Raw genomic sequence first — 18,935 nt, 5'->3', positions numbered from 1 at the left:
TTGAATATTAAAAATGTGTGACAAAAGGCGCTTCTTGACAATTTAATGTAGGACACCGCCTCTATATGTATAATTCAAGACAATGCTGCGTTTTTAGGGATGGTTGGCAATCCTAGTCAGAATCTCATAATTGCTTCACTTATTCTGGAAAACTTCACCTTCACTCTATAACAGCATCCACACCAAAAAGTATCCTAAGAGAGAGTATTGGAGTATAAAAAGTAGTTGCATTGAAAAACGTAGTTTCTGACCTACTGAAACACTTCCTGTCCTAGGTCGATTTTTCTGCCATTTTTACTATTTGTTGGAAATAGTGAAGAATATTTCTGCCTTCTTCTTTTTTATGTTTAAATATGTTATTTGCAAAACAGGGGTGCAAAGATGGGCAGTGTTATGTCTACAGTTAAAGCTTAACTGACCGTTCAAATATTTACATGTTTAATAGATTTTGAGTATTTAAAAAAGCATCATTTTTATTATTTGTACAAAATTTAAAAAACCCTCAAAAACCTGGCGGGCATGAGAGTCACAGTCAATAAAAATGATAAATCATATTAATAAGACATTTAAACATTGTACAAATAATGACATTTTTTTATTAAGAAGTGACACACTCAAAGTATTTTAAGATTTTATTTAAGTGTTGAACTATGGCACTTTTGGCCTTCCATAGACTAGTGCGTGTCACTTCTGCTATCCTGCTGTCTTGTTGTTGTCACTGTTGTGGCATTTTAGTTGACTGTTAATTCTAAATAATGACGGCTATATTGCTGTCTTCAAAGCTTTCCCATCAGCCTCAGCTGCACGCTGCTACATCATCCATGTCGTTGTGAGCTCGTGACAGCAGAATATATTTCTTTGTTTATGCGCAATGTAGTTTCACTGTTATGGATCAATCAGAAATGAACTCAATAGAATCATCTAATGGGATGTTTCTGAGTAAATTCATTGGGCTCTTCGGTGAATGTTTCATGGCGTGCTGCCAGGCCGAGCTATTTTCTAGATTTCATTAATGTTTAGAATAGAAATTAGTTCACAGGGGAGTCCAGTGGGAGGAAAACGATTGACCTTGATTACAATTTGAAATCAGTGTGCGCACACAGAGATGGAAGAACCTGAAACATCCGCCGTAATCTCAGCAATTTCAGCCGCATGTCAAGTTAGCAAAAGCAAGCACTGTCGCTTTGTCCCCTTTGGGTTTTTCCGCATTTTTTGTTTTGTTTTGCTTTCCAGATGGCAGGTCTCTATTTGCATTATCTGCCTCTAGCAGGACCACAGCTCCTGCTATCTTTATGTTCTTTTGGAGCCACCATATGTGCATGAGCGGCTGCACGTCCACAGACACATTCGATGTGCTAACGAGCGTTCCCACCATCTCTCTCCCCATCTACTCGCTGCCTGATGTCGGCGGGGCTGTTGTAAAGCGAGGGCTGTGATAAGAAGGATGAGAGGAAGAGGAGTGACACAGGGAAGGACGGGTGTACGAGAGTGATATGTGTGTGTGTGCGAGTCTCTGAGTGGGAACCTCATCTTTAAAGGAGATGTGTATGATGCATTGTGCGAATGTCTGGTGGGAGAGAGTGAGGCCTATTCTGCCGTCCTTGAAAGAGTCACAATGAGTTCCTAAACCCTCAGACTGAGCGCAGTTTAGCACAGGAAGGCGATGGGAGAGTTTTGCAGCCACACTATGCTTATGGCTAACCTGATTTTACATTCTCAACTATTGTGTCCAGCAGACTTTTGTATTTTGTGGCACATATTTGGAACAATATGCCTGACTAGCCTGCCAAGTTCACTGGAAATGTTCTTGTTTTGCATTATACCTCCATGAACGAGAGTTGAATTGTAGAATTTCTGCTGTGATTTCTAAAAAGAGTCATAAAAGGAATCTAAATTACAGAAACAAATACAGACTCAAACTTAAAGCGAGGTTCTGTATCATATTTCAGCTGCTCTTATTTTGTCAGTTGCATCTTACCATTTCTTCATTAATAGTCAAACGATCTCATATCCTCGCTGTTTCAAAATGGATGACCCTCACCAGAGTGGGTGATGATAAACATTCCCTTAGAAAACGCTCTCTTTGATCTGCCTTGGCACACACTGTTAATCATTTACATTTATTTTCTTATTTTTTTCTACAAAGGCTCTACTTGATTTTAAACAGCAAATTAACATTTCTGTTATTGCGCTAATAAATTCTGCATTAAAATGTATTACATGTATTCATATGAATAAAGTGTAGTTATTGTTTTTCTATACGTACATATATGTAGAATATAAATATACAGTATAATATTGTAAATTGGCATTTGTTTTATTATTAAGTATCTTTAATTCGTTGCTCTTCTGCTCTTTATCCAACTTATAAACCATGATGCCTCACATAAACTTCATCAAAATCCACTACATGCATGATACGGATGAAAAAATGTTAGAGTATCAAAGTTTACTCTTTAAATTGGATAATTTAATCACGTCTTTTGTCCAAGATTGGGAGGATGACCTGAAGAAATGGTCACTGATGATGTAAAACATCATATTTATCTGCCACATCAACTTCACTGCTGCGGACAGAGAACGAATGTAAAACTATAATAGAATTTGATATTGTCCTGTTGTTTTCTGTGCACTTAGCTTTTGTGTTTTGCAGTGAAGCAATTTAATTAGCATTTGTCTAATATCTTTGTACACTTAAAATAAGTAAGAATTAGCCTAAAGGTAACTTCTAATATAATATTAAGGAATTAATTACTTTAAAAAAGCTCCTATATTTATTGAAAAGTTACTTGTAAGTTAGTTTTCTCTTATTTCAAATGTACTAAGATATCTGCACTTCAAACTAGTCAAAAAAATACTTGCTAAGATTTCGTTTTTGCAGTGTGGAAGCTTTTAGTTGTGCAACAAAATGACACTCAAAGGGATGGAAAAGCGTGTTCATGATTTAAAATGGATATTATCATTACTCTCATTCAAGGGATAAATTTAAATTTAAAAGTGGGGACCTGTGAAAATGCTATGTGCAGTAGATGCAGTCCTAATGGACAAAATTTGTAAAAAGATGTCCTCATAGTTGAGGAAGGCTAATTGCTAATCAGACCTTAGCCCCCGTATGGAGTAATTTCTATGCATATAAAACAACTTGCACTCAAAATTCTCATGAAAAGTTATATTAGCTAATCATAAACCTCATTTGCATGAGACCATTGTTTAGTTTGGCGTCGGCTTACTTCGAGTCATAATGACCCAACTGATTAACATTCGTGATTATAGGCCTCAGGCTGTGAGCTTCGTCATTCCACAGATGTTTCAAACCAGATGTTAAAAAAAATAGCGAGAGGGAAAAATGAAAGATTAAGCTAGAAAGGGACCTTGTTAGTGTGGTTAATTCCACAGAGAACACAGTACTTGGTGGTGCTGATGGGATAACGGTTTCCCCTGGCATCACATCTAGAGTGTTGTCGCTGCCACGAGAGGAACTTGACAAGGACACAACTTCATGATGCATTTAGCATGGACAACAGAGCTTTCCTGTCAATTACTCCACATTGATTGTTTCCATTTGTCCTCATTTCTGGTGTTTTAATGACATTTTTCAATTCCACAAAAGTGGAAAAAACATATGAAAATTGTCCAAAATCAGCTCTGGTCCCGATCGAGTTACACTGGCAGAGCAACTATTCTCAGCTGATTAGGAGAGATACAAAAAAGCAGTTTCAGCACACAAAACTGAGCATGTAAAATGAATGCTGCTCAGTTGAACAGCAACAAACTACACAGTGCTCTCATGGGGAGCCCACACTGGCATCGCTGCACTGCGTTGTGCTAATTGGTGCAGTGCAACTGGCTGGGCTTGTCAAAATAATCTACATTTTACTGATAATCAATGACAAAAAAAAGGATTTCTTCCAAAATACCCATATTCATTCAAATTTATATAAACAAAGACATTTTCTTCGTCCAGATTCTGAACTTTTCGGAGTTGCAATATGTACACACTACTTCCTAAACTAAAGCAACTTAAAGACACCAATTAACCTAGCATGGATGTTTTTGTAATGAGGGTAAGAGCTGAGGTATGGGGGGATTTTGCTGCAATAAGTCAACAGCTTATATTTTCAATCTGAAAGTATAAGCTCTATTTTGCTCTGTTTCAAAACTTGTAATGCTTTGAGCTTAAATTTTCAATTTGAAAGCATTACCTTGAGAGAAATCGCATATGCACTATGAGAACATGCAATCTGTATGCAGACCAAATGCCAAAAGATACAAACGCTGGTTCTCCTTGCTGCAGAGCAGCGCTGTTAGAACCGTCACCACTTTAGCCTTTTTTTTATTTAAAGTGTACATAAAAGCTGACAAAAGTCCACTAGAATCTATTCAAAATGCAACCTATGTAAAACTACCAGAAACAGAAATTTAACAGAGCTGCTACTGAATATATTCACATGAGCCAGATCCTTTTCTTAGCCTGTACTGTAATTACTTGTTCGGCTTTATTCAAGGTACATTCTTCACCTTGAATGAGGTGAAGTGCATACTTCACCTTGAAGATGACAAACATCGACAGCAATGACTGTCATCTTGTCCACTTTCTTGCTAAACAGGAAAGTCGGTATGTTTTTGCTAAGTGACAGTTTTTCTTATTTCTTTGGAACTAATTATGAAAACAAAATTGTCATACTGTTAAATATGAACATGTTTTCTGATATACATATAAGAACCCTATTGCTTTATTAATGGGATACTGAGAATTTTAACTTTATTATTCATTTTTTGTCTTTATAATATTTCATAAAACATGCATGGATGCAACATGGGAAGGAATATTTTACCTTTCAAACTAAACTCAGACATAAATGTACCTTTTTAATGCGTCATACCAGATAGTAGATTTCAAATTCTGATCAGAATAATAAAGACGTGAATTGAGTTTCTTAAAAATATATATCTCGTATGATGCAAAAGCATATAGCAATTTCATATCTGCTAAAGTACCATCCATGTACAAAAGTATTTAAAAAAATAGCATTTCTGTCAGAAATGGATAAATCTGAGTACTTCTTCTTTTTGTTGTGTTGTGAAAAATCCCTTCCTCTTCTGCACTTTCAGTTACTGCTGACTACTATCCACTGGAGGAAAGGTAGTGACTACTGATAACTAATTCATTCAAAAGACTATCAAGCACAGCATAACTATGGGTGGAGCTTAAAATTAAGATTAGCATGTTGCTCAGGTCATTCCAGTCTGGATTCAGACGGCAAATGTCTTCCACTCTGCCCAGTTTAGGCAGCTTTGCCGTTCCTTCAATTACCCCTTACCTTGCCAGCCTCTTTGAAACCCAACTGCACCTTCACTTTCTCCTTTTCATCCTGTTGGAGTGAATCGATCTTGGCACTGTTGCTCTCATGCTGCTCTGCTGTTCACCGACGGAGAGGTGTTCCTTTTCATCTTTTCGGAGCAACATGAAGGTCTTAGAGAATATAAACAGTGCTGAACAGAATAGGAGAGAAGGCTTTTGGCACAGCAAACATCTGGCATTTGCCTTTTTGCTGCATGATAATGAGGGTGCGGAATAAGGAGTAGGAATACTAAACAGGAATTTGAGTGCGTTTATAAAATCTGACGTTTTAAAAATCTGAATGGGCAAGTTGTTTCTCAATATTGCCTCTTGATAGACAGAAGTAGGTTTTTACATCTTTGTTGTAATTTGCCTTTTGAAGTATTTTCTAAAGGAGTAACAAATCTTTTTCCATTGTAGGATTTATGTAGACTAAACGCTTAAAAAAAGAAAAAAAGAATCAACATCTGTTTCTCCTTATCCTTAAGCTATGGTTGCTTCTTTTTTTTTCTCCTCTGGAATCTATAGATTTAGAGACTTCCCAAAGTATTTATATCCCTCTTTTTGATATCTTAAGCTACATTTTACTACAATTATCGATACATTTCATTTCGTGGTAGATCTCCACAAGTTTTGTTTATCTATAGACTGAAAGTTTTGCCCAATCCTCTTTGCAGAATAGCTCAGGAACATGTTTTTTGTTCTGAGTGATGGCTGTTGTGTACAGTTGGACATTAGTGGATGGGGAAAGTCATCCACTGACAAAGTCCGTCAGAAGTCTTAACAAAAAAAAAAAATTATTTTGCACCAGAAGCAGAAGTGCTGTCACACCATGTGAGAGAGTAACAAAGTCATTTACTATAACAAAGGCAAAGACGATACAGAGTTGAGATTTGAAACCGTCGTCTATATAGTAGAGAAAAACAACTGTACTCTGAAATATGCAAAAGAGAAACTAATTTGAAATCCATCCTCTTCAATTTCTAGCAAAGGTTTAAAGTAGTAAAACGAAAAACCTGTGAGCAACCTCATTGTCAGTCTTCCTGTCTCAAATCCTGAAGGATGTGCAATAATGTCTCAAAATGCAGTGAAAAATACTGTTTCCTTGTAAATAGCTTCTTCCACCTCAGTTCATCCTCTGATATCACTTAAGACACATTGCTAAGATTGTAGATAACCAACTATAGATCTCTTTTCTTCAGGAACATCTAGGTGTGTTGTGATAAGTTTTGCTGGATGATAAATTGTTCATCCAGCAATAATGCAATGTTGCAATAAAATAATCATTTCTGATTATTGCAATATCAATAAACGATAATATAGTTGTTTTGAGACCATTTTCAAGTAGCATATCATCACCTTCCTAAAATAATGGCCTATTTTTTTTTTCCTTAAAGTAATTTTGGAAGAAAAAAGAACATTTTGGAAAACAATGTCTTACGCCTTTATTTTAGGCGACAATGTTGATAATGGTACTATAATTCAAGCTTGCCCTCTCAAAGACCAATAAACTCAAATTTTTTAAAGAACACAACGCTGGAACCGAAAGATGCTTTAAATATTCAAAATAAAACACAAAAGACAAAAACATTAAACAAAAAACCCAAACATTTTATTATGAATTAAATGGATTATGAAGTGTCTGCAAACAAAATGACTCTTCAAGAAATATTAATTGTCAGCGTGGAAATGATTGAGCTCATTTTAATTTATCATGCGATTAATTGCTTATTGTGACAGGCTTAGCAGCAGTATCTCTAAAAGACTGTTCTTGTCGTTTGAACCTGGCTGCGTCTTGTACGGCACGAACTAGATACGATTTTTGACATCCCATCTGGCCGGTCAACAGTCGGGTTTGTTGTCAGCGCATCTCTAATTCATACGCTGGTTCTCTCCTTTCACCCGGTGCTGTGTTTTCACTCTTCTCCGGCCCTCACTTTCTCCTCTTTTCTGATATTGCACAGCATTAACTCCATCTTCCGTTTTTATTTCCCCTTGCTTGTCTTCTTGCCTGTCTCTTCAATTCACTTTCCCAAGTGCTCTTGACAGATCATTCAATCAGCCGCTGCTGGTATTGGGGCGAATCCATTTGCTGATCCAGTTTGGGATTTGCTTTATTTCCTCCCACCATTACCTCTGCCGTTATTATGTGCCAGAGCAGCGGTTCGACAGCTGCTGAGGTCGGATTAGTACACCCAGATCAAATCTGTGCCTGTTTTTGTGTCTGTGCCTTTCGTACTGAATGCTCATGCCATCAAAAATCAGGTAGATAAAGCGCTTGCAATGCTCAAGGATATGAACATTGATAGATACAGGGTTAAAGTTCAGACTGTCCTGTTGGACCAGGGTCACAGAACTGATACCAGCTTTCTTTTAAAACTGCATTGAAATCCAAAGAAACCTGACTGTTATTTCCTAACGTACAAAAAATAACTTTATTATTTCCCAAAGCAAATAATAAGATCGATAAAGGACTTTTTAAGAGAGAACATTTATTAATGTTCATTGGATCTCCTTCAGAAGGCATCAAACATGCAGTGTGTATTATTTTTGAAATTTTCAAAAGAGAAAAAGAGCCTTTGTTTTGCCTCTGCTTCCCATTTCTCCACTTTGACTCATTTTAATATTTTTTCAGCTCATAACTGCCTTTTTAGCTCCCCTAAGCTAACAGGCTATTCCAGTAACCATTCAGTTTCTTGCTTATATGTTGCATCATACATTTGTATCATGTAGATTACACTTCAGCTGCTTAAGGAAAATAGATGAAAGAAGCAAGTTGTATGACTGGATTATTTGGTATTTCTAATCTAATTAATAATGATTGCGCCTCAGACAGTTATACTCTTCATAATAAATGAACATGGGTCCAGGATCTTTGGGTGTTTTTACGATTATAAGGTGAGCATATGCACAAATTACAAGCCATTGGCAACATGGGAATGTGAATTGACCAAGTGTATCATACTTGGACAAAGTGTAGTATAATGCAACGTTGCTAAAAACAAGCTAAATAAGTTTTGTGTTACAGTACATATTCAAATGTTATTGCAATTCACAAAGTTATTCTCCATTTTTAAAACTTGATTATTTGATTTAACGACAACGATTTATTTATATGAATTCCACCTCGTAAAATTTTCAAGAATATTGTCAGATGGCTCTGGCATTCGGTGCATGAAACTGGGTATAGTCAGTGATGGCTTAGTTACTTTGAAAAAGTAACTTTAATCTGATTACTGATTACTCCTTGAAAAGGTAACTTAGTTAGATTACTGATTACTTGATTTGGAAAGTAACTAAGTTACATTTAAAGTAACGTTTTTAGTTACTTTCAGCAGCTGCTAACAACAACGCTCTGCCACCTGTGAAAATTACATTGAGCTTTGCCAAAACTTCATTGCAAGTTATTTTATAAAGGTAACATCAACAATGTGTCTCTACTTTTAAGGTTGAATTGAAGGTGAGATTGTTTAATGGCTACAACAGTACAAAAAAAAACTTTTGTAATTTGTGCGTGTTTGTATGTGTTCCACTACTGTCTGGAAAACTCTAAGTAGTCCCCCCCTCTCTGCCCCAGCGTCCAGGTTCTGCGTTACGGCCCTGTGTTTGCTGTCAGAGCGCAGCGCACAGAGCTCCTTCTGCGGCTCCACAACTCAGATGGCTGCTGCACAGATTTGTGACATTCATCTTAATATTAATAATTATAATGGCATTTAGTTGCGCAGCTTTACGTACTCGTTCATTCGTGGTTGTTTTCACGTTTATTGCGAGGTTCATATTAGTCTCGATATTTGCGGTTTGTTGTAGCGCAACGCGAAGCTCGACGTCATTCACAGCAAATATATTAACTTGACATTAACAAAAACACAGCAGGATGGATCATCTGGGAAACGATGGACAGGGAGAGTCTGACTAAAACTAATTGGAGGTCAGACAAGTTCTGGGGTTTATGTCTGCTTATTTCCAAGCCCAAAAACCGCAGCCCGCGACTCATTAAATCTGTAAGTGACTTTAGAAAAAAAAAAAACAAGCCGAAAGTTGCTTATAATAATCGGATTTGGCGACGGAAACTCAAAATAGTTCCTGTTTTTCCGGCAACAAAATGCCCATCTCCCTTTTGCCTCCATTATTTTTGTTTCTGTCGCTGCTGATACTGTCGCATAGAAACGGCGATCACTGGACAAGACACGTAGAGGAAATAAAATAAAATTACAAAAGAAAATAGTAACACAAAGTGGTTTCGATAAGTAACTTTAGTCTGACTATTGGATTTGAAATAGTAACGCGTTAGATTACTCGTTACTGAAAAAAGTGGTCTGATGTCAGTAACTGACATCACTGGGTATAGTTTACAAGTTGTGTATTTTTATGAAGGAAAGCGCGTTTTTAATCTCCCAGTATGATACCACACAACACGTTCGTAGAAAGATTGAACAGCAGCTGGGAGATAATGGACATTTCAGGATTGCTCAACATTTTTAAATATGTTCAGAGTAAAATGACAGCTAGACCCCCCTCCCCCCCCACCACTCATAATTGGTGCTTTCAAATACTTTATTTAATATACTTCCTTTTTTGCTGTTCTGTTTTTATTCCATTTGAGTGCTTCATGGATTAACACAAAAAATGGTCTCTTTATAACACCCACCCACAGTTCATGTAGGGTTGACCTGTTCCATCTGCCATCGAAGTGTTACCCTCTTACATTCTTACACCTCATAGTCACTGTGAATTGGAAAACTAATAATAATAGTACTCAGTACAAAGCAGCTCTCCTCCCTCCCTCTCTGTTTAGAGCAGCGGTGAACTTAAAAGCACACGACAAAAAAAAAAAAAAAAAAAAAGCAGAAAAAAACAGTCATTTGTCGTGACAGTGTAGCCCATTTGTTGCGAGATGATCTGTATCTGTCAGCTTTCCTTATCATGGTGGTTTGTTTGACCAGGCTCAAAAAGCCTCTTCCAGCTCAGATACACGGCATTGTCAACAAAACCCTCCGTCACCTGACCTCATCCGCCGTTTACACAGGAACCATTTTCCCTATCTGAGGCGCAGCAAATAGATTTCACCTTATGCAACACATACAGGCAACATTAACCCTGTGCAATACTGACTGCTTTGCTTTTTTGTTGTTGTTGTTTTTTGATATTTATGTCTATATGTGATTAATGCAACGGGGTGTAGAGATGCATCCAGCTCACAAGATTGGGATGATGGACAATATTATAGTCACGAAAACGGTGATGCTAAGTCTAATGTGCTTGTCTAATATTTTTGATATAATCATAAAAAAGATAATTAGACATTGCGATGTCAACTTTTCTTTTGAAAAAAAATTATATTTGTCTTTTTTTTCTGATATATTGACACCGATCCTGTTTTAGCACTAAACTTCAGCCTCTTCACTTAATGCATGCTCTCTGAAAGAAAGGCAACAAGCCAAAACACCCAAATCTCTGTAGTATGATTTAATTTTTTTAAATTATTATTAAAGTGAAAAATAAAGAAAGGCTTGAAACTGAGCCTTGTTGGACTCCTTTTTAAAGTCTTTAGGAAATTTGACTTATGACCATTTGCGAAACTAATCTTACTTTTTTTTTAACAAAACAATTATAAATAAGTAAATACATTAGCAACAGTGGTTTACGGGATATGCTCAGATCATAAATAATGAAAAAATATTGTTTGTCGTATACTGGGCAGAGTTCAGAGCTCAACTTTATCAGTTTAGTTGAGTTCACGACATTTACACCAGAATTTGGGAGTCAAACTTCCACGAAAAAGACTCAGTGTATCATCCTTTCCTTCAAAGTTTCTACTTTAAACTTCAGATGCACAATAGACAGTTCGATTTTTCTCAAGAATCAAAAACCCCATTCTTGCAGAAAAAAGAAAAAGCTGTTACGAGACTCTATTTGTTACAATGAGGTGTGACAGAAGTGACAGATACTTCAGTGGAGATTGAGTCTGGCAAGCAGCAGCTGATCTGAAGGTATTACCAAGCGGTAATGTATATCACACAGCGGGGAGGAACATTTATGTGCCACCTTCATGATCCTAACATTTGTTTGATTTCCAACTGCTGTCTCTATTTGGCATCTGCAGCTGCTGCGAGAAACTTTGTCTTAATGAGCAGCAGGTTTCTAAAACGAGATCCGTCCTCCTCTCTTTGGTTTTCTTCCCCCTCCAGAGGCCCAATCCAGCGCCATGATGTTCGACTGCGTCTACCTGGAGCTCTCCGCCTCTTTGGAACACGGCACGAATGAGCTGCTGGAGGCGGCGGTGCGGAGCGCAAGAGGGGACTGCGTGGGCCCCGGGTGGACGGACGGCGACCCGGCAGCGGGACGCCGAGAGAGCCTGACGAGTCGCGCCAAGCGCTTTCTGGCCGGGCTGGTGCCTCGCTCGTACGGGCGCGACCGGGAGCGTGGCCGCTACCGGGAAATGAGCCGCCACCGGGGCAGCAAGATCTTCCGGCAGAAGTCCCGGTCCTGCCATGACCTCAGCGCACTGTGACCCGCGAACAGAGACAGAGACGAAAACACACTCCACATTAACACAAAAATATAACAAACTGAAAGACTTTTTTTCTTTAGGAGGCGGGTGGGGGTTTGTAAAAGACAGAGCAGACAGGTGAGAAGGAGAAATCGGATGATGTGCAAGAGGTTTGATTACAGGGTGAAACGCGGGATGACAAGGGCGAGAAAGATGAGAGGTGAATGGTTACAGCACATAGCCTCGGATGGCAGTGAACCATCAGCGAAGGCAATTTTGGGACAAACGGATGAGGAGGTGGGCTGCCTTTCAGCTCCAGGTTTCGGTGAATCAGCGAACGCCCATTACCTGAACGGATCGAGAGAAAGAAAATCAGAAGCAGAATCAAGGTGCCGATTTTAAAGCCTAATCAGACTGACGGACAGTTGAATGGCGTCACAAACACACACCCAGGTAGCACGCACTAATGTAGAGACTTACAGAATTTTATTATATTTACCTGTTAAAAACAATGTTTTATAGCATGCGTATTAGCAGAAGCTAACCCTATAGGTTTTACAGTGCCCAGTTTCGTGACTTTACAGTACCTCAGTGGCCAATAGCAAATGCACAATCCCAAAAGTGTTTGAAACAACGCCAACCCAAAGGCAAGACTATTATTACATGTCCACATGTAATCCACCATTTTTCTGTCCACACTGCTGTTGAGAGTTTGTTTGTTACCAAACCACAACAGTTACTGCAATCAGTGAGTTCATCTCAGACTTTTATATACCAGGCTAACACATCAGCACTCAAGCCATATTGTTGCTGAATGCACAGCGGGCAGCCAGCACAGCGAACCCTTTACTGCAAGACGCAAGGCGAACGATGAAAGAAAAGGCAATAGCAACTCTTTGAATGACGCTGAGTCACGGGCCACAGGGAGGCTCTTGGAGGATAAACGCGCAAAACAAATCTACCTGTGGCTGTTTGATGTTCTCTCCCTATTTTATTGTTTTGATTTTGCTTTTTTTTTTTTTTTTTAGTTACCTGTTGGAACTTCTAAATGTGACTAATTTCTTCAGGGGTTTAGGTCCAGAGGACGCTCTGTGAACGATGCCGAGACATCTCGAGTGTGCCGGCGTCACCGACACACATCCCCGCTCGTTTGTCACCGTCCACTGAGCACGCTCATCCCCTCCACTGGGAATAAATACAGTTTGGTTTGACATCTTTATGAGCGTTTCTGTGATGTTTTTTTCAAAGGGTGTATTATGAAGCGACAGCAGCCGTTTTACCCAGGTGAAGGAATTAAACGCCTTTGAGGTCCGGTGAGACCTCAAAGGACCTCACCGCTCTTATGTAGGTCAGAGCAGCAAAAAGATGCAGTGTCAACACAATGTGGGCTGACTTAAATTGTATACTGGTTCCGGAGGGGCGGAAATATGAATGAGTTTATATCCCGACTTCAAGATAAGCAGTGAAATAAATGACCTATTTATTTGTGGAAATTCTTTTATCTACTTTGGTGAGATTCTCCACTTTTTCCTTAAGACCCTGACCTTAAGCTTTTTAAATTCAGCTGATTTTTAAGCTTGAAGTTTTTCATAAAGTATTGATTTTAAAGTTCTACGATAAGGAGCAAGTTTAAGTGTCCATAAGATGTTGTTTAGAAGTTCTAAAAAAGGGGGCTTTCACAAATTAATCTGGTTGAAGTGAACAAGCATTGCTTTGAACCCCAGTATAGGTACTTAAACCAGTTTAACAGTTTGCTACGTTCTAAACACAAACTTGAATACATATTGTGGATTGTTTATTATCATCACAAAATAGTGCATGGTCATGAAGTTGGAAAAAAAAAAAGGTTTTAAAATATTTAAATAAAAATCTGAAAAGTGTGGTGTGGATCTGTCAGAGTCAATACCTAGTAGGACCACCTTTTGCTGCAATTTAGACATATTTTGGCCTATGTCTCTACCAGCTATTGGCTATTCTGTTTTGCAAAATAACTAATGGGATGGAAAGCATGTGAATATAAATGTTCAAGTCTTGCCACATTTTTCAATTACCGTAGATTTTGGTCTATTGACTGGACTTTTATCTACACGGTTCCATTGTAGCTCCGGTTGAATATTAAGCTTTTCCTCCCGAATTTCTTTTTCGACCTCTAACAACTTTTCATTCCAAATGGCTCTGAATTTAGCCCTATTCACTACGCCATCACCTCTGAGCTTTTATTTTGTTTGTTCTCTTTCAAGAGCTTTCCAGATTGGTTTGCTCTTTTTACTGATCGAACGGACGGCTTATGAAGGAAATGGTCTACACTAGATTTCATTTCGCGTCAGACTCAGCTTTGTTGGCCAGGTTGGCGTGCACACGAAAGAAATTTCTCTTCGGCGTCGCACATCCACAGCATCCCGGTTCCGTATACATTTACAAGATGTAGAAGACCCGCATCACTTTTCGAATTTTCATTCGTACATTTTAATATCCTTAAATATCCACAGTAGGTCCCGACCCAAACTTTGGAAACCATTTTGCTCCTAAGCTACAGAGCATCAATCTAACCACACAAAGTGTGAATCACATAGCCACTATGTTAGAGTAACCAATGCCGACTCCTTTGAAGCTATTTTCATGTCCTGCAGATATGGATGGAACGACAAGTTCTGCCTTTGGCAGTGCATGCTAAGCTGGCGAACCTGTCTTGTTAGCGTCTTGCTAGCTTTGCATCAGTTATCTGACCGAGCAGTTCGATTCCCTCCCAGCTTTACTCTGTTTATAACAGATATGGCTGAATAACTCTGACATTGTGAAGATTTTTAAAAAGCAGGGATCTATAAAGATGTTACGGGTATTGGATAGTTGATAACTTACTAGCAGAATGTCACTGCTAGCATGTGAACTAGTTACCAGCTAGTTTCTTGTGAGCGCAAGACCAACACAAAATCAGATTCCTGCCATTTTAAAGCTACTTTTGGTAATGCAGACCATTTCTAAATATTTAAGCTGATCTGTAAAGTTTAAACGATCAGTGGAGGGGGAGGGGTCACTAATGTGACGCCAATTAAAGCTGAGGCAGCTTTTTAGTACAAGTAAGAAAGTTCCTTAGGGACCCGCTACAGCCAAGTTCACACATCATCCAAATCCCATCACAAAGACAATAATCTACAGATAATTTACCTGCTGGTAATCTCTCAACAAAAGTTCAACTTGAAATATCTGAGGGAAGAGTCTGGATGTGTATACTCTATTTTTTCTCTCTCTCTCTCTGAGAGCGGCTTTGAGACGAGATTTGTAGCAATCGCCACAGTTATTACTCCCTTCACTGCACACATATGAAGTTTTCTTGTAAAATTACTTTTCCTTATTTCGCTGGCTTTTTGTTGATGTGGGCTCTTGGCAAGAATCACAATTGTGATCCATTTATTAATTGCTTTTTTTCCCTTTCTCTCTCAAATGACCTTTTAATATAAAAGCATCACACGAGGAGAAAAAGTATGATCAATAACATGAGATTCTTTTAACATGACCAACACAATGGCATCAAAATACTTCCCTACACTGCAATAAAGGCTGGGAGTAAGGTAATAACATTGCTTCGCTCGTGGGCCTTTTTTAGTACGACAGTCGAAAAGCTAGATAGTGAAATAGAAGTACTCATGCAAGGTGACAGAGATTGATGGTAGAGAGCTGACGGGAAAGAGGATGAAGCTAAGACCTCGTTCACATGGAAACAATTTTAGGTGTATCCACAAATGTTTTTTTTTTTGTCATTTTGGTGCCTCCACATAGAAATTGGCATCTTGGCAGAGAAGCTATTCATTTTGAAACTGGGTTCCAGAGTGGATAAAATTCAGAATGCCGGTTTTATGTTTCACTTTCACAAATAAATATGGCGCCCTTTAGTGTTTTTTGTTGTTGTTGTTCTCTGGCGACAGCAAGGATATAACATGCTGCTCTCAGTTTGTCTAAAGCAACGGTGTCAAACTCATTTTGATTTTGGGCCAAATCAAAATCATGAATTGATTTTGGCAGCTGTTTAGTACAAGTAGGAACGTTTTTGAAAGTTTTTGATACAAATCTGAAACAAAAACTCCCAATTAGCGCAAAAAAGTGCGAGGATTTCCCCGATAGTTCTCAAAAGCGTGGAGGGTCTGATTGATATAATTTGGCAGGAAACAAATAAAAACTGCATTGATTTGATTGATAAAATAATATATTTAAGCACACTTGGTGTTTAGTCTAGAGTCTAGACTCTAGACTCTAGAGGGCCACATAAAAAGCTGTGGCGGGCCGGAGTTGGCCCACAAGCTTCGAGTTTGACACGTGATGTAGAGGAATCGCACAAGAAAACCTTTAAAGTCAACAGAGAAGTTCAGACTTCCTGGAAGTATCTCTACTTTACAAAACTGGCAGCGATATACCCCAAGTTACTATAAAGTTGTTTTAATCTACACTCCTCCCCCATTTTTCTTTGTTAAATACCTTGAAACAATAATTATTTTCTTCCATTTAAGAGTTATAACTGTTTGTGTTGTTTACTCACGAAGAGCTGTAGCTTGTGCTCCAGAGTCTGGATTTAAAGACAAATCACTCCTGTGATGTTTGGGGTATTGCTTTTCTACCTCAGAGGAAACAACGCGCTGCAGCTAAAAATAACTTTGTAGCGTTTGTTTACCTGAAACGCCTCCGAAATTAAACTTAAGCCTGATGGATTATTCATGGTTTAAGATTTGGATTTGCTGAAAGCTTAGAATTTTAATTTTATTTTTATTTTGCATAATCACCACTTAGGTTCAGAGCATGAAATGTGAGCTGCTGTTCTACTCACACTGGGGGGTTTTATTTACTCCCCTTCAAACGCAACATAAACACACCTCATTTAGAGTTACCAAAAGAAATAAAAAAATATATTATTGCAAAAAAATATATATATATATCTGGTTACACATTTACTCCCTAGGTGCAGCAGCCAGTCATGAGAGCCCGTCAGACGTGAGCAGTCCTTGGGTTCTGATGCTGGCGTGATCTGGAGTGGACGCGCTGAAGAAACTCTTTGAGAGGAATAAAAAACTGGCAAAGAAGCGGAGGGGTTGAAGGGAAGGAGCGAGTCAGACGGAGAGACGAAGGGGTTGGAAGAAAGCTTTGAGGAGTAATGGTTGCTTGGAGACTGTTGTCAAGGAGACAGTAAGTCCTTTGGCATCTGAAATGTCCTACATTTATGTTGATATTCAGAAGGAAGAGGGGGTTTTTTTTTTATTTTTAGGTCCGATTTCACTTTTTAACCCCTCTCGGCTGGGAGGGGTCCACGAGATGAGGTCAGACGGAGGATGACTCCACGTCCTAGAAGACTCTGCTAAAAGGAGGGGGGGGGGGGGGGGGGGGGTGGAGGTTGGAATAAAACAAAAGGTTTTCATCACACTTAAAACAGGTCAAAAAGAAAAAAGAGGGGGGTAAAAAAAAAAAACCCCGTCAGATAACAGCAGCCATGTGACAGCCCTGCTGACGCCCACAGGAGGGGAAAGAGGAGGGAACAGAGGGGGGGAAGATATGACAGAATTTGTTTCCGTGACACCCTATCGGCGTCTCAAACTGTGACAGATATCCTCCCTCTTTGTGTTTCCCTGGCGCTGACTTATTCAGTGGGCATTTTCTGTGGTTCTTGGGCAAAAAAGAACACTTCATGCGAGCAAAGGGGGCGCGGAGGCAGAGGGAGAGCTCAGGAGACTCAAAGCCACCCACTGAGTAGCACTGGAAAGCCTGTTGAAGTTCCTCTTCGGCTTCCACCGAAGACAGACTATTTTCGGTGAGCACTGTGCATAGCTAATGAGCTGCATGTCGCTTTCCTTTGGGGAGGGGGAGGAGGAGAGGCAGGAGCGGAGGCATTACCGATGATGGAGGAGCAGTTTGTAAAGAAAGCAGACCTGGAAGAGGTGGAGGGGGCGGGACCCATCTGATTCGGTTTTCTGCTCATTGTGGCCCCAAAGGTCATTATTCCCCGGCTTTGTCTGAGCGCACAGTTACAGCGACAAAACAGCGAAGGAAAGTCTGAACCGTCGTCACTGAGGGGAGGGATAAACTTAGGTTGGTGGAAGCAATGATGAAAGCTACGAGTTGGGATGAACAGTGAACAGGATGCAGCCTCATCAAACCGTTCTCCACTAATCTGGATTTTACAGCAGATGGAAAGTTGAAGGGATGGCTATGTGCTTTGCCAGAATAATAACAGAGAGCCATCAGAAGATTAGTACTCATGTTGTAAAAGGCACGTACGTATGAGAAGTAAAAAATAAAAAAAAAAAGATAAATAAACTATGTCCCAAGCTTTGAACATCCCTCAAAGCACAGCTAAATCCATCATTCAAAACGTGGGGCTGCAAACATACCAGGATGAGCATCACCACATAAACCTGCATGCCAGGCAGTGAGAGCGTTAAAGGAGAAACAAGCAACTTTGGAGGAGCTGCAGAGATCCCCCGGGGTTGGATAAATTGTCAGTAAAACGATATTTAGACGGAAGCTCAACTATCTGGCATTTTAATAAGAGTGGCGGTAAGAAACTTCACTTTTGCAGTTTTTAACGAGCCAGTCAGAGGGCGCTGGTCAGATGAGACCAAAACGGTGCAAGGCTTAGAAAAGGCTAATGTTGCTGATATGGCCTTGTTAAAGTCTAGACGAGGAATCTTTCAAATTATGGTTTACAACCACTTGGATTGGAGCTTGAATTATGTGACAAAACAAAAAGAACGGGCAACAATGTCCGTCCACAGATGTGCACGTCTGGGGAGATTAATATAAATGCACACAATATTTCGGATTCCCCTTTGTGCTGAATTATCTTACATAAAATCCTAACAACCAAATGCAACAAAGGACATGTTACATTTTTTGAAAATTACTGTATAACACAGTGGCAACAAAAGCCTCCCACTAGAATCAGACAACAACCAAGCACTGACATATATTCATAACAATGCTTATTTGTAACAAGAATATATACGTTCTTTTAATTTTGTTTAAATATTTTCCTAATTTTACTATTTTTGCACCAATGGGAATCAAGTATCAGCCATAACCACAGTACAGCTGATGAAGTATGAGGACAACCTCACCATACAC

General features: G+C 39.1%; 1 protein-coding gene across 1 annotated transcript in view; it reads left to right on the top strand.

Annotated features, from left to right (window-relative positions):
- rem2 (RAS (RAD and GEM)-like GTP binding 2) overlaps positions 1–15,720 on the top strand; it is a 54,864-nt gene extending 39,144 nt beyond the window's left edge. The window contains exon 5 of the mRNA XM_028021701.1: positions 11,530–15,720. Within this exon, the coding sequence (XP_027877502.1) occupies positions 11,530–11,852 (323 nt within the window). The 3' untranslated portion in view covers positions 11,853–15,720. The remainder of the gene's footprint in view (positions 1–11,529) is intronic.
- The last annotated feature ends 3,215 nt before the right edge of the window (positions 15,721–18,935 follow it).

The sequence above is a fragment of the Xiphophorus couchianus genome, chromosome 6 (assembly GCF_001444195.1).
Source record: "Xiphophorus couchianus chromosome 6, X_couchianus-1.0, whole genome shotgun sequence".
NCBI lineage: Eukaryota > Metazoa > Chordata > Actinopteri > Cyprinodontiformes > Poeciliidae > Xiphophorus > Xiphophorus couchianus.
The sequence above is the reverse complement of the archived record's forward strand: the minus strand, read 5'-3'. Positions and strand labels throughout refer to the sequence as shown.